At 36.7% G+C, this 12,885-nt stretch overlaps 1 protein-coding gene across 5 annotated transcripts in view; it reads left to right on the top strand.

Moving 5' to 3' along the window:
• Window positions 1-12,885, top strand: part of SEC24B (SEC24 homolog B, COPII coat complex component) — an 88,285-nt gene that overhangs the window by 47,765 nt on the left and 27,635 nt on the right. For 3 of the 5 annotated variants that reach the window (XM_064584950.1, XM_045880607.3, XM_045880610.3), the window contains 3 exons: window positions 2,409-2,489; window positions 4,645-4,868; window positions 12,047-12,231. In XM_064584950.1, the coding sequence (XP_064441020.1) occupies window positions 2,409-2,489; window positions 4,645-4,868; window positions 12,047-12,231 (490 nt within the window). The remainder of the gene's footprint in view (window positions 1-2,408; window positions 2,490-4,644; window positions 4,869-12,046; window positions 12,232-12,885) is intronic. The other 2 variants (XM_045880608.3, XM_045880611.3) reach the window with 1 other exon arrangement.

Below are 12,885 nucleotides of genomic sequence, written 5' to 3' on the forward strand. Positions count from 1 at the left end.
AGTGGCATCTCATTGTGGTTGTGATTCTCATTTCCTTAGTGGCTAATGATGTTGAGCATCGTTTCATGTATTTATTGGCTATTTGTTTATCTTCTTTGGAGAAGTGTCTGTTTAAGTCCTTTACCCATTTTTAATTTGGTTATTTGTCTTTTTATGGTTGAGTTATAAGAATTCTTTCTTTATTCTGCATACTGGACCCTTATCAGATGTATAATTTGCAAATATATTCTCCCATGCCTTTTCTTTCTTGATGGTATTGTTTGGAGCATAAAAGCTTTTAATTTTCATAAGATCCAGTGTACTCTTCTTGTTGCTGTGCCTTTGATGTCATATTTAAGAATCCTTTGCCAGTCCACGGTCACAAAGATTTACTCCTATATTCTCAGATTTTTAGTGCTTACATTTAGGTCTGTGACCCATTTTGAGTTAATTTTATTATAGGGTGTAAGGAAGGGGTCTAACTTTATTCTACTTCACGTGGCTGTCTTGTTGAAAAGAATATTCTTTCCCCATTCTTGTTGCCTTAACATACGGTTTTGAGGTGAAATTCCCGTAACATGAAATTAACCATTTTAAAGTGTATAATTCAGTGTCATCTAATAGTACAACCACCACCTCTGTCTGGTTCTATCATTTTGGTGGTTGTGCAGTCATCACTTCTATCTAGTTCTAACTTTGAGAAAGTACTGAACTAGGTAGAACTGAACATTTTCACCATCCCAAAAGGAAACTCTTAATTTTCATTAACTTACCATTTTCTCCTCCTCTCAGTCCCCAGCAACCACCAATCTACTTTTTATCTCTGTAGACTTAACCCCATTCCGGGTATTTCATATAAATAGAATCATAATTGTGACCTTTTGTGTCTGGCTTCTTTTGTTTAGCATGTTTTCAAGGATCATTCACATTGCAGCATGTATCAGTACTCCATTCCTGTGGATAGCTGAATAATACCCCATTTTATAGATAGGCCATATTTTGTTTATCCATTCATCTGTTTATGAATATTTAAGTTTTGGTATATTTTGGGGGGAGACTTACTAAACAAAGATTTTATTTTAATAATTGAAGTACAGTTAATATACAGTGTTAGATTCAGGTGTGCAGCATAGTGATTTGACAGTTCTATACATTACTCAGTGCTCACCACACTAAGTGTAGTCACCATGGGTTACCATATGGTGTTATTAGAATATTATCAACTATATTCCCTGTGCCGTACTTTCATCTCCATGACTGATTTATTTGATAACTGGGAGTTTGTACCTCTTATTCCCTTTCACCTGTTTTACCCATCCCCCTCCCGCCTTCCCTCTGGCAACCACCAGTTTGTTCTCTATAGTTAAGAGTCTGTTTTGTGGTTTATTTGTTCATTTGTTTTGTTTTTTAGATTCTACACATAAGTGAAATCATACGGTATTTATCTTTCTCTGACTTATTTTGCCTAGCATTATACCCTCTAGATCCATCTGTGTTGTAGCACATGGCAAGATGTCATTCTTTTTTATGGCTGAGTAATATTCCTCTCTCTCTCTCTCTCTCTCTCTCTCTCTCTCTCTGTGTGTGTGTGTGTGTAACATCTTTACCCATGCATCTATCAGTAGACATTTGGGTTGCTTCTATACCTTGGCTATTATAAATAATTCTGCAATGAACATAGGGGTGCATATATCTTTTCAAATTAGTGTTTTGGTTTTGGCGGGTAAATACCCAGTAGTGGAATTACTGGATTGTATGGTGGGGGTTTTTTTTGTTTTTTTATTTTTTGAGGAACCTCCATACTGTTTTCCATTGTGGCTGCACCAGTTTACATTCTCACCAACAGTGTATGAGGGTTACCTTTTCTTACATCCTGACCAAAGCTTGTTGTTTCTTGTCTTTTTGATACTAGCTACCCATTCTGACTGCGGCATAGAAATGCTGAGTAGCAGGCCAGGTAGCAGCCCAAGCCAGAGACTCCTCTTTTAAGAAGGTTTCATACAGCTGTGCTGCCTTATAAAAGTCACTAAAATTTCACTATCTTAAAATATCCTAGTACTGATAAAATGTATTTAATAGCTTGAGATTTGGTAGATGCAATCTTGGAGGTGTTAACTCTGGTAACATTTCCATCAGTCTAACATATTTGTGTGTTCTACTACTTTTAAAAGTTTGATACCTGTTCTTCTCTAAGACACCTTCACATGCATTTGATTAAATTGTGTTCCACTTGTCAGCTCCATATTCTCCCCACTCTTATTAACGGAAATTTATATATGGTTTTTAAAGGTCGTTAAACATCAGGCACTTTGAGTTTAGAGTCAAGCATTTTCCTAGTTCAGCAAAACATCTTTTTCCAAATTGCCAGAGGCTGCTCTATGATACACTGTCATTTTAAACTTAGTGCATATTTCCGTTTTTCCTTTCAGGTGTTGACAGCTCTTCTACCACGAGCAGTGCTTCTCCAGTGCCCAACAGTTACGATGCCTTGGAAGGAGGCAGCTACCCAGGTAATTCCTTTTGTGCTTATTTGATGCTTACTTGAAAAATTACTGACCATCAGTTTTTTCCAAACATCAACATATACATAATTAGCAGGCTGTATTTTTAACAGAAAAAAGGACATTTTCTGGTATTTCTCAGCCTTAAATTAATAGTTTTAATTGTCATATAACAACTACGAATGTAATTTCTGAGAGGCCTAAGGAAATTTATTTTTTTATTTTTGTTATCATGCTCTTTATCTTTTTCCTCTTTCTAAAAGACTTTTAATACTAAATAATTCTCCTCTTTCTCTTCTTCCTTATGCTGGTAACTTCTTAAGTAAACTTTATATTTCTGTTCTCATGCTTAGGTCTTTGAATTCCTTCCAGCTAGCCTCTGAATATAAATAGTCTTTGACTCTTTACTCCCCCTATGGCTCCTGGCTGCCTCACCAGGTAAATAGACTAACCAACTTGGGGGTAGATCTTGGAGGCATTACTTTTAACCTTATCTGGAAATAACTTTGGTCATTATGTAGGAATAGGAGTGGTGGATTAGAAAAAAATACAAACTGAAGTTTTAGAATTCATAGTCATTTCATTATAATATCTTAAACTGTGATCTTCCTTTTTAGTCTGTCTCTTATCACAGATAACCTGACAGCCACATCTGACTTCTCTCTTTCTCACTTTTTCTAGGGATTTGAAACTTTAGGACTAACAGAACAAGTAATTTTGCCCTTCTCTTTATTTCTTACCACTTTGGTAATAATCCAGGATGGAGCTTAATTGAAGTTGGCGTATGCTGGACTTAACATACTATCTTGCTATCACTATCCTACGAATCAGTAGAAAACTTTCATCTTCTCAGCTTAGTAGAATTCCCTTTTAATATTTCAAGAATACTTCAATAAGCTACTCACTCTTTTGTGGTTAAGGATTTTTTTCCTAGGGATGTGTGTTTGCGTAAGAAATTGCGGACCATTCCAAAAGCAATCACCATTATCAAAATATTCTAGAATTCGTAGACTAAAAGGTGAATACTACATGTGGAATCAGTATATTATGAACCTGAAACTAATATAACACTGTATGTTAACTATACTGAAATTAAAAAAAAAAATTTTTAACTAAATTTTTTTAAAAAGATGTATTTACTATAACTGTATAGTATTTCGTGAACTTCAAATTAACCTAACAAAAACAAAAAGAAAATTAACCTGAAGTGAAATGTTGAATGTGGTAGTCAAAAGATCATGGCTTTGGAGTTCAACCTTGCTTTGTCTGTCCATATTCATTTCATCAACAAATTGTAATCTTATTATGAACTGTGCTGACATTGAGTGACCTTGGACAAGTTTTCTAGCTATTTATAACTATACCAAAATTACTGCTATCTATAGCAGAAGATTAAATGAATTGAAAATACTATGTGTCAGGTGCTAGGACAGAACTTAGGACTATAGAAATGTATGCATGGTATATCATCCCTTTCCTAAGGAAAGGGAGAAGTTTTAGACCTCCACGTTTGACTCCAGCTATCTATATCTTGTGCTGATGGCTATTATCATGTTAAGAGACCTTTCTACTTACATTCCCATCACTGTAAGGAAGGATAAGCAGGGTGTGACACTACATTGAACCTCTTGTCCTATTAAGAAATCTGGGAGGTTACCAGAAAGCCAGTAAGCCAGCTCTTGCCTAATAAGCACAAGATGATAGACAGAAGAATGTCTGGGAACATATCTTCAAAAGCAAGAGCCAATAGATACTGTCTGTAGAAACTAATGATTGTTGAAGAATCTTTAAAAAATACATTTTATTGGGGCACCTGGGTGGCTCTGTCAGTTAAGCATCTGCCTTCAGCTCAGGTCGTGATCCCAGGGTCCTGGGATCGAGCCCTACATCGGGCTCCCTGCTCTGCGGGAAGCTTGCTTCTCCCTCTCGCACTCCCCCTGCTTGTGTTCCCTCTCTCGCTATGTCTCTATCCGTCAAATAAATAAAATCTTTTAAAAAAAAAAAATGTTAGATCAAGTTTTTCTCTCTACTTCTGTGGATGTTTGCAATTTCTCATAATAAAAAGTTTAAAAAGGAAAATGCCAAAGATTATGGCTTGCCCAGGAGCCAAGTCTTTATAGAGTCTTGATTTTCAGCGTTAACACCATGTTTTTCCCTTTGTTAGATATGCTTTCCTCATCAGCAAGCAGTCCTGCTCCTGATCCCGCTCCTGAACCTGACCCTGCTCCGGCTCCAGCTCCTTCTGCTCCTCAGCCTTCAAAAATGGCTAAGCCATTTGGGTATGGTTATCCAGCTCTTCAGCCTGGTTATCAGAATGCTACAGCACCACTTAACTCTACAGTACCGCCCAGTAGCCCAGGGTATTCTGGATTCCAGCCGTATGCTCAAGTATGTATAAAGACATTGCATTTCTAAAATGGTGAAACTCTTATCAGTTCTCACAAATCCCTGGTGATTCAAATGGATTATAGGTGCAAATACACATAAGCTTAGATCAAACATACATACATTTTGGTTCCAGTTTTTATGTGTGTGTATGTGTGTGTATACATAGAGATAAAAGGAAATATAAATAACAAATCTTTAAAGAGGTTAAATCTGGATCCAGATATTAGCTGTGATTTTTCTGTCCTTTGTTGTACTTTTATTTTTTAGAGTCTTGCAGGTATTAATTTTATAATCAGGAAATTAAATGTTAAGTTTTTTAAAAGTCTGTATTACTAAGCTGGCTTTTTCCTCAAAAAAAAAAAAAATGACATGTTATAAATGTGGTTTGGGATTTTGGTTCCAACTCTTAGATCGAAGAAGTCTTCAGGATATGACATATAACTGAAATTGGTAACAGTCTCCACAAACATAAATGCTAATCAATAGTTATGTTTATTAGTAATTGTGACCCATTCTGATATGACCTTTTTTGGAGTCACCTTTTAAATGCCTAATAATACAGAATAGTAAGTATCTTACATTTATTTTTATTAGGAATATAAAATATAAGGAAACAATTGAAATGGGAAAGCATTTCTACTTAAAATGAAAAACTGTTCTTCGTAGACTAACCTTATAGAAATTTCATCTTACAGTACACTAATGAAGATTAGAGGGACATAGGAAAATCATGTGTCTGGAATTTAATCTTAGAATTAAGGCACAGAAGGAAGAAGGAAACTGGGAGAGATGCTGGAGAAATATGATTGGTTAGAACAGATTTTTCTGCCTTCCATTTTGTTAGTTTCTTTATGACTTTATTGGGTCCAGATGAAACAATTTTTTAAGTCATTATTTTCTGACTCTTATGCTGTATGGAAATTGCTTTTGGGGGTCATAATATATAATGTATTCCTACATTTTAATGAGAAGAAAACCAAGTTCAAAGAAAGGATCTGGTTCTTGGAGGAAGTTTTGGGCAAGGAAAAAATTGTAGTGGTATTCCACAAGGAACAGAGGAAAAGGTTCTTGGACCAGATCTGGCCTGCTGCCCATTTCTGCAAATAAACTTTTATTGGAATAGAGCCTCGTGCGTTCTTTTATATATTATCTGTGACAACTTTTGCACCACGGTGGTAGAATTGAGTAGCTACAGAAGAGATGTGTGGCTCTTAAAGCTTTAAAATATTTACTACCTGACCCTCTACAGAGAAAGTTTGCTGACCCTTGAAATAGTAGAATGGAAAGTATTGTGTGTTTTTTTTTGTTTTGTTTTTTTTGTTGTTAAGATTTTATTTATTTATTTGAGATAGAGGGAGAGTACAGAGGGAGAGTGAGAAGCAGACTTCCCACTGGGCAGAGAGCCCTATGTGGGCCTCGATCTCAGGACCCTGAGATCATGACCCGAACCAAAGGCAGATGCTTAGCCAGCTGAGCCACCTAGGCACCCCAAAAGTATTGTTCTTGTTCCATTTTATTTGGAAGGTTATTTTAGAAAAGTTAAGAGGTTGTCCTTGGAATAAAAATAAAAATATTTATTATGCTAGATTTTAAAAATAATTTCATTCTATCTTCTGTAATCTTCATCCTTCTTATACTCTAGCTCCTCCGGTGCAAGGATCACAGGAGTTTGAATGAAGGAGACAGAGGCAGACTGAAAAGTAACTGATTATTAATCATGGGAGAAGTAAACATCATAAAGCAAAAGCTTTAGACTTTATACTGTTAGAGATCATTCACTTCCACCTTTCCTTTTTTATAACTTTTTATTGAAATATAATCTGTATTATATTTATGTACAGTTATATAAATCAACATCATACCGTTCAATACCTTTCTACAAATTGAACACATGTAACCAACAGCCAGAGCCCTTTCTCATGCCTTTTCCAGTCACTAACCCCCAAACGAGAGTTAGCAACTGTCTTGACTTCTAATACCACACATTAATTTTGCCTGTTTTTAATAATAGCTGTGTATATTCTTGCCTAGACTCTTTGGCTCAACATTAGGCTTACTGTGTGCTCGTAGTTCATTCATTTTCATGGTTGTATGTACTCCGTTGTGTGAATATACTAGTTTATTTATTTGTTCTATTGTTGATGGGTGTTAAGGTAAGTTTCCAGTGTGGGGCTATTATGAATAGTGCTATTGTGAATATTTCTGTTCATGTCTTTTATTTATTATTTTTTTTTAAAAGAACTTTTTTTTTTTTTAAGATTTTTTTATTTACTTAGAGAGAGAGAGAATGAGAGTTAGAGAGCACGAGAGGGAAGAGGGTCAGAGGGAGAAGCAGACTCCCCGCTGAGCAGGGAGCCCGATGTGGGACTCAATCCCGGGACTCGAGGATCATGACCTGAGCCAAAGGCAGTCGCTTAACCAACTGAGCCACCCAGGCGCCCCTGTTCATGTCTTTTTTTTTTTTTTTTTTAAGATTTTTATTTATTTATTTGACAGAGAGAGAGAGATAGCGAGAGCAGGAACACAAGCAGGGGGAGTGGGAGAGGGAGAAGCAGGCTTCCTGCCGAGCAAGGAGCCCAATGTGGGACTCGATCCCAGGACCCTGGGATCATGACCTGAGCCGAAGGCAGACGCTTAACGACTGAGCCACCCAGGCACCCTGTTCATGTCTTTTAAATGAATGTATGTATCGAGGAGTGGAATTGCTGGGTCCTGGAGTATCCATACTTTCAGCAGTTAATGCCGAACAGTTTTCCAAAGCAGATGTTCCAAATTGTACCTCCATTAGCAGTGTGTGAGAGTTCCAGTTACTGCACATCCTTGTCAACACTTGGAATTTCACTTTTTTATAGTAGTTACCTTCCTTTCATTATTTAATTGAAGGAATTGAGACTCAGATAAGTGAAATCATCTGTCCAAGACCAGGCTTAGTTCTGAGAATACAAGTCTTTACAGTTCAGAATTAAGCACTTTTTTTTTTTCTCTCTTTAACTGGTAGGGACTTGTGCAGAAGAAAACCAAAGTTATATTTGATATATGTAACTAAGGAAGATTACAAAGCAGCAATTTGTTTTTGTTTAATCTGAATTTAAAATAGTTTTTTGGACATTAGTTTCAGGGTCAGTGAACAATAATGATTTAAACATAATAGCTAGGCTGTACATTTATTTATATTTTTATTTATTTATTTTTTTAAAGATTTTATTTATTTATTCATGAGAGACAGAGAGAGAGAGAGAGAGAGAGGCAGAGGGAGAAGCAGGCTCCCAAAGAGCAGGAAGCCCGATGCGGGACTCGATCCCAGGACCCTGAGGTCATGACCTGAGCCGAAGGCAGACGCTCAACCATCTGAGCCACCCAGGCGCCCTAGGCTGTACATTTAAATTCTTACCTATCTACTAAAAAAAGATTGTAGATTTTAATCGAAGATTAATATTAGCAAGTTAATTTTAAAAGAAGCCATTTAAAGGTGACTTTTTTTATGCCCTTCTGGCCCCACGATTATGGTCAGAGGGATATCAGGGTCACCAAGAATAATTTGGAGGTTGCCAAGGACTTGTTTTGAAGTGTTTTCAAGTCTGACCGAGAACTCTGACAAATCTGGGGAGGGGGAATTAAAAAAATAAAAGAGTAATAGGAATAAGATCAGAGGTAGTGAGGAACCATAGTCCAAAGCTTAGATTTTATCCCAAGTGCAAAGGGGAGACATGGGAGATTTTATGTAATGGAGTGATATATCTGATTTACATTATTTAGAGAAGCATTTTGGCTGCTGTGTGAAGAACAGGTCAGGGATGGAAGTATTTGAAAAGACAAAAATGGAAACAGGGAGACAAATGGAAGCTTTGCCATAATCCCAGAAATGTATGATTGTGCTTCGTTCTAAGGTGGTATCGGTGAAGGTAATGAAAAGTGGATGGATAATGTCTATCTTTTGACTTATTGATGGATTTGTACTGGTAGTTGAGAGAAAGGAAGGTGAAAAGATAAATGTTAGGTTTTTGGCAAAGCAACTGGGTACTTTGAAGGTGAAGGGAGATGAGTAGGTCTAAGAGTGGCAATTGAGTTGGCCATGTTAAGTTAAAATGCCTAATAGATTTACATGGAGCTATCTAGCAGGCAGTAAAAGTGTATATGAATGCCCATTCCTCTGTATTACCAAGTCCACCAAGAATTATTTTTTATAAGCAAACATTTTTTTATAATTATTAGTCATTTATGTTTTTTTACTGAAGTCCCAGTTCATATTCTTTCATCATCATTCAGGTCCTCTGGTTTATAAAAGCCATCTATAATAAGTATATTAACCTTTTGTCTACTATATATTGCAATTTTTTTCCTCCACCTTGACATTTGTTTTTAATTTTAATGGTATTTTTTTGACATTGAAGGAATATCTAAATTTTATGTAGTCATATTATGATTTATTTTATTTTATTTTTAAAGATTTTATATATTTATTTGACAGAGCACAAGCAGAGGGAGTGGCAGTCAGAGGGAAAGGGAGAAGCAAGCTCCCCACTGAGCAGAGAGCCCGACAAGAGGCTAGGTCTCAGGACCCTGGGATCAAGACCCAAGCTGAAGGCAAATGCTTACCAACTGAGCCACCCAGGCGCCCCCATATAATGATTTTTTTTGTTTTTACTTTTGTTTGTATCCTTTAAAAGATCCTTTCAACCTTCCAGCTATAAATTTTTTTAGTTCTTAGGTGATTTCAGTTTTGCATCGTTAATCTATTTAAGGTTTTATTTTGTTTTGTTTTGTTTTTTTTTGGTTTTTTTTTTAAGGTTTTATTTTGGCTCATAATGTAAATAAACTCATTTTCCCCCAAAAAATAGCTCTAAGCTCATTATCATTTATTAAATAATCTGTCTTTTTTCACTGGCCAGTTATTCATTAAGTCACTTTGAGTTCATAGAAAGCTGTGAATTCATAATAATACTAAAAATATAACAAATGTAACAGAAAAAATAAGCAAAGCAAAACTCATTGAACATCATTGTACATTTTTTTTTTCATTGTACATTTTTATGGCATCAACTCATTATTCTGAAAATTGGTCATTGAAAAAACTTGGAAACAAAAGCATTTATCCTGCCTTTCCAGTATGAACTGTATTCACAGAATCTAAATTCTTGATACTGAAAAACATTACTGCTGAAATTTGTTGTGAGGTTTAACTGTGCTAAGGTTTAAATTCATTATTTTGCTTTGGGTTTTTTCCAAGAATGCTTTAAATTGAACTACCTTATTAAAATCATTCTATTTCTGAAATTGAGGAAGACACAAAGAAATGAAAAAACATTCCATGCTCATGGATTGGAAGAACAAATACTGCGAAAATGTCAATGCTACCTAGAGCAATCTACACATTTAATGCAATCCCTATCAAAATACCATCAACTTTTTTCAAAGCAATGGAACAAATAATCCTAAAATTTGTATGGAACCAGAAAAGATCCCGAATAGCCAGAGGAATGTTGAAAAAGCAAAGCAAAGCCGGCGGCATCACAATTCCGGACTTCCAGCTCTATTACAAAGCTGTCATCATCAAGACAGCATGGTACTGGCACAAAAACAGACACATAGATCAGTGGAACAGAATAGAGAGCCCAGAAATGGACCCTCAACTCTATGGTCAACTCATCTTTGACAAAGCAGGAAAGAATGTACAATGGAAAAAAGACAGTCTGTTCAACAAATGGTGTTGGGAAAATTGGACAGCCACATGCAGAAGAATGAAACTGGACCATTTCCTTACACCACACACAAAAATAGACTCCAAATGGATGAAAGACCTAAATGTGAGACAGGAATCCATCAAAATCCTAGAGAAGAACACAGGCAGCAACCTCTTCGACCTCAGCCCCAGCAACTTCTTCCTAGAAACATCGCCAAAGGCAAGGGAAGCAAGGGCAAAAATGAACTACTGGGACTTCATCAAGATAAAAAGCTTTTGCACAGCAAAGGAAGCAGTCAACAAAACCAAAAGACAACCGACAGAATGGGAGAAGGTATTTGCAAATGACATATCAGATAAAGGGCTAGTATCCAATCAGGGAAATCCAAATCAAAACCTCAATGAGATACCACCTCACACCAGTCAGAATGGCTAAAATAAACAAGTCAGGAAACGACAGATGTTGGCGGGGATGTGGAGAAAGGGGAACCCTCCTACACTGTTGGTGGGAATGCAAACTGGTGCAGCCGCTCTGGAAAACAGTATGGTGGTTCCTCAAAAAGTTGAAAATAAAGCTGCCCTATGACCCAGCAGTTGCACTACTAGCTATTTACCCCAAAGATACAAATGTGGTGATCCGAAGGGATATGAGCACCCCAGTGTTTATAGCAGCAATGTCCACAATAGCCAAACTATGGAAAGGGTCAAGATGTCCATTGACAGATGAATGGATAAAGAAGATGTGGTGTATATATATGCAATGGAATATTATGCAGCCATCAAAAAGACTGAAATCTTGCCATTTGCAGCGACGTGGATGGAGCTAGAGGGTATTATGCTAAGCGAAATAAGTCAATCAGAGAAAGACAAGTATCATATGCTCTCACTGATACGAGGAATTCTTAATGTCAGGAAACAAACTGAGAATTGCTAGAGTGGTGGCAGGGGAAGGGGTGGGAAGGCTGGCTGATGGACATTGGGGAGGGTATGTGCTATGGTGAGCGCTGTGAATTGTGTAAGACTGATGAATCACAGACCTCTACCTCTGAAACAAATAATACATTATATGTTAAAAAAAGAAGTAGGAAGGGAAAAATGAAACGGGGCACATCGGAGGGGGAGAAGAACCATGAGAGACTATGGACTTTGAGAAACAAACTGAGGGTTTTAGAGGGAAGGGAGGTTGGGGGGGATGGGTTAGCTCGGTGATGGGTATTAAGGAGGGCACGCATTGAATGGAGACTGGGTGTTACACGCAAAGAATCACGGAACACTACATCAAAAACTAATGATGTATATTGACTAACATAACGTAATAAAGTAAAATGTAAAAAAAATTTTAAAAATAAAATAAAATCATTCTGTTTCCAAGCCAGGTTTAAATTTTTTTATCTTCTTATTTATTCTATATGTTAAAATCCTATATATAGTATAGTACATTGTATTCATGCTTGTTATATTGTCCTTTTGTTTGTTTTGTTTTGAATTGCTTTTTCAGCAGTATCCTGGTATGAACCAGCTGTCCTCCAGTCTGGGAGGACTGAGTCTTCAGAGTTGTCCACAGCCGGAAAGTCTGAGACCTGTAAACCTCACCCAGGAGAGGAATATTTTACCCATGACTCCTGTTTGGGCTCCTGTACCTAACTTGAACTTAGACCTCAAAAAATTAAACTGTAGCCCAGAGTAAGTATTTATTTTATGATCTTTAGTAAGTAATAGACTTTGTCAGAAATGTTTGACTTTCTTTTTTTTTTAAGATTTTATTTATTTATTTGACAGAGAGAGAGCGCAAGTAGGCAGAGAAACAGGCAGAAAGAGAGGGAGAAGCAGGCTCTCTATTGAGCAGGGAGCCAGACACGGGGCTTCATCCCAGGACCCTGGGATCATGACCTGAGCCAAAGGCAGCCGCTTAACTGACTGAGCCACCCAGGCACCCCAGAAATGTTTGACTTTTAAAACTAGTGCAAGTGATATGATATTAATTCCTTGATTGGAAGTTTTGTTAATGGGGACTTTTCCATTTTACTCTGTACAGAAATTCTAGCTGTAAAATTCATTTTAGATCCTGTTCCTGCCTCCATCTCTGTCTCCATCAGTCCCATTCCCTATCACCTAATGCAAGGGAAATTTTTTGAGTGAAGGATTTCAGGAACCCAGATCTAACTATATTTTTCTTAAATCTCTTTTTCCTTACTTTTCACCAGTAATAACTTCTGATGTCTTTTAAATAAGGTGGAATTTTTAAAAACGTATGCCCTTCAGTCTTTACTTGAAAAGGACACTGACTTCACTTACATAATCCCAAGAACAGATTTAAATGGTTTGTCTCTGGGTTTT

The sequence above is a fragment of the Mirounga angustirostris genome, unplaced genomic scaffold, assembly GCF_029215605.1.
Source record: "Mirounga angustirostris isolate CCGP_5_RB_7025 unplaced genomic scaffold, mMirAng1.0.hap1 SCAF_2, whole genome shotgun sequence".
Classification (NCBI taxonomy): domain Eukaryota; kingdom Metazoa; phylum Chordata; class Mammalia; order Carnivora; family Phocidae; genus Mirounga; species Mirounga angustirostris.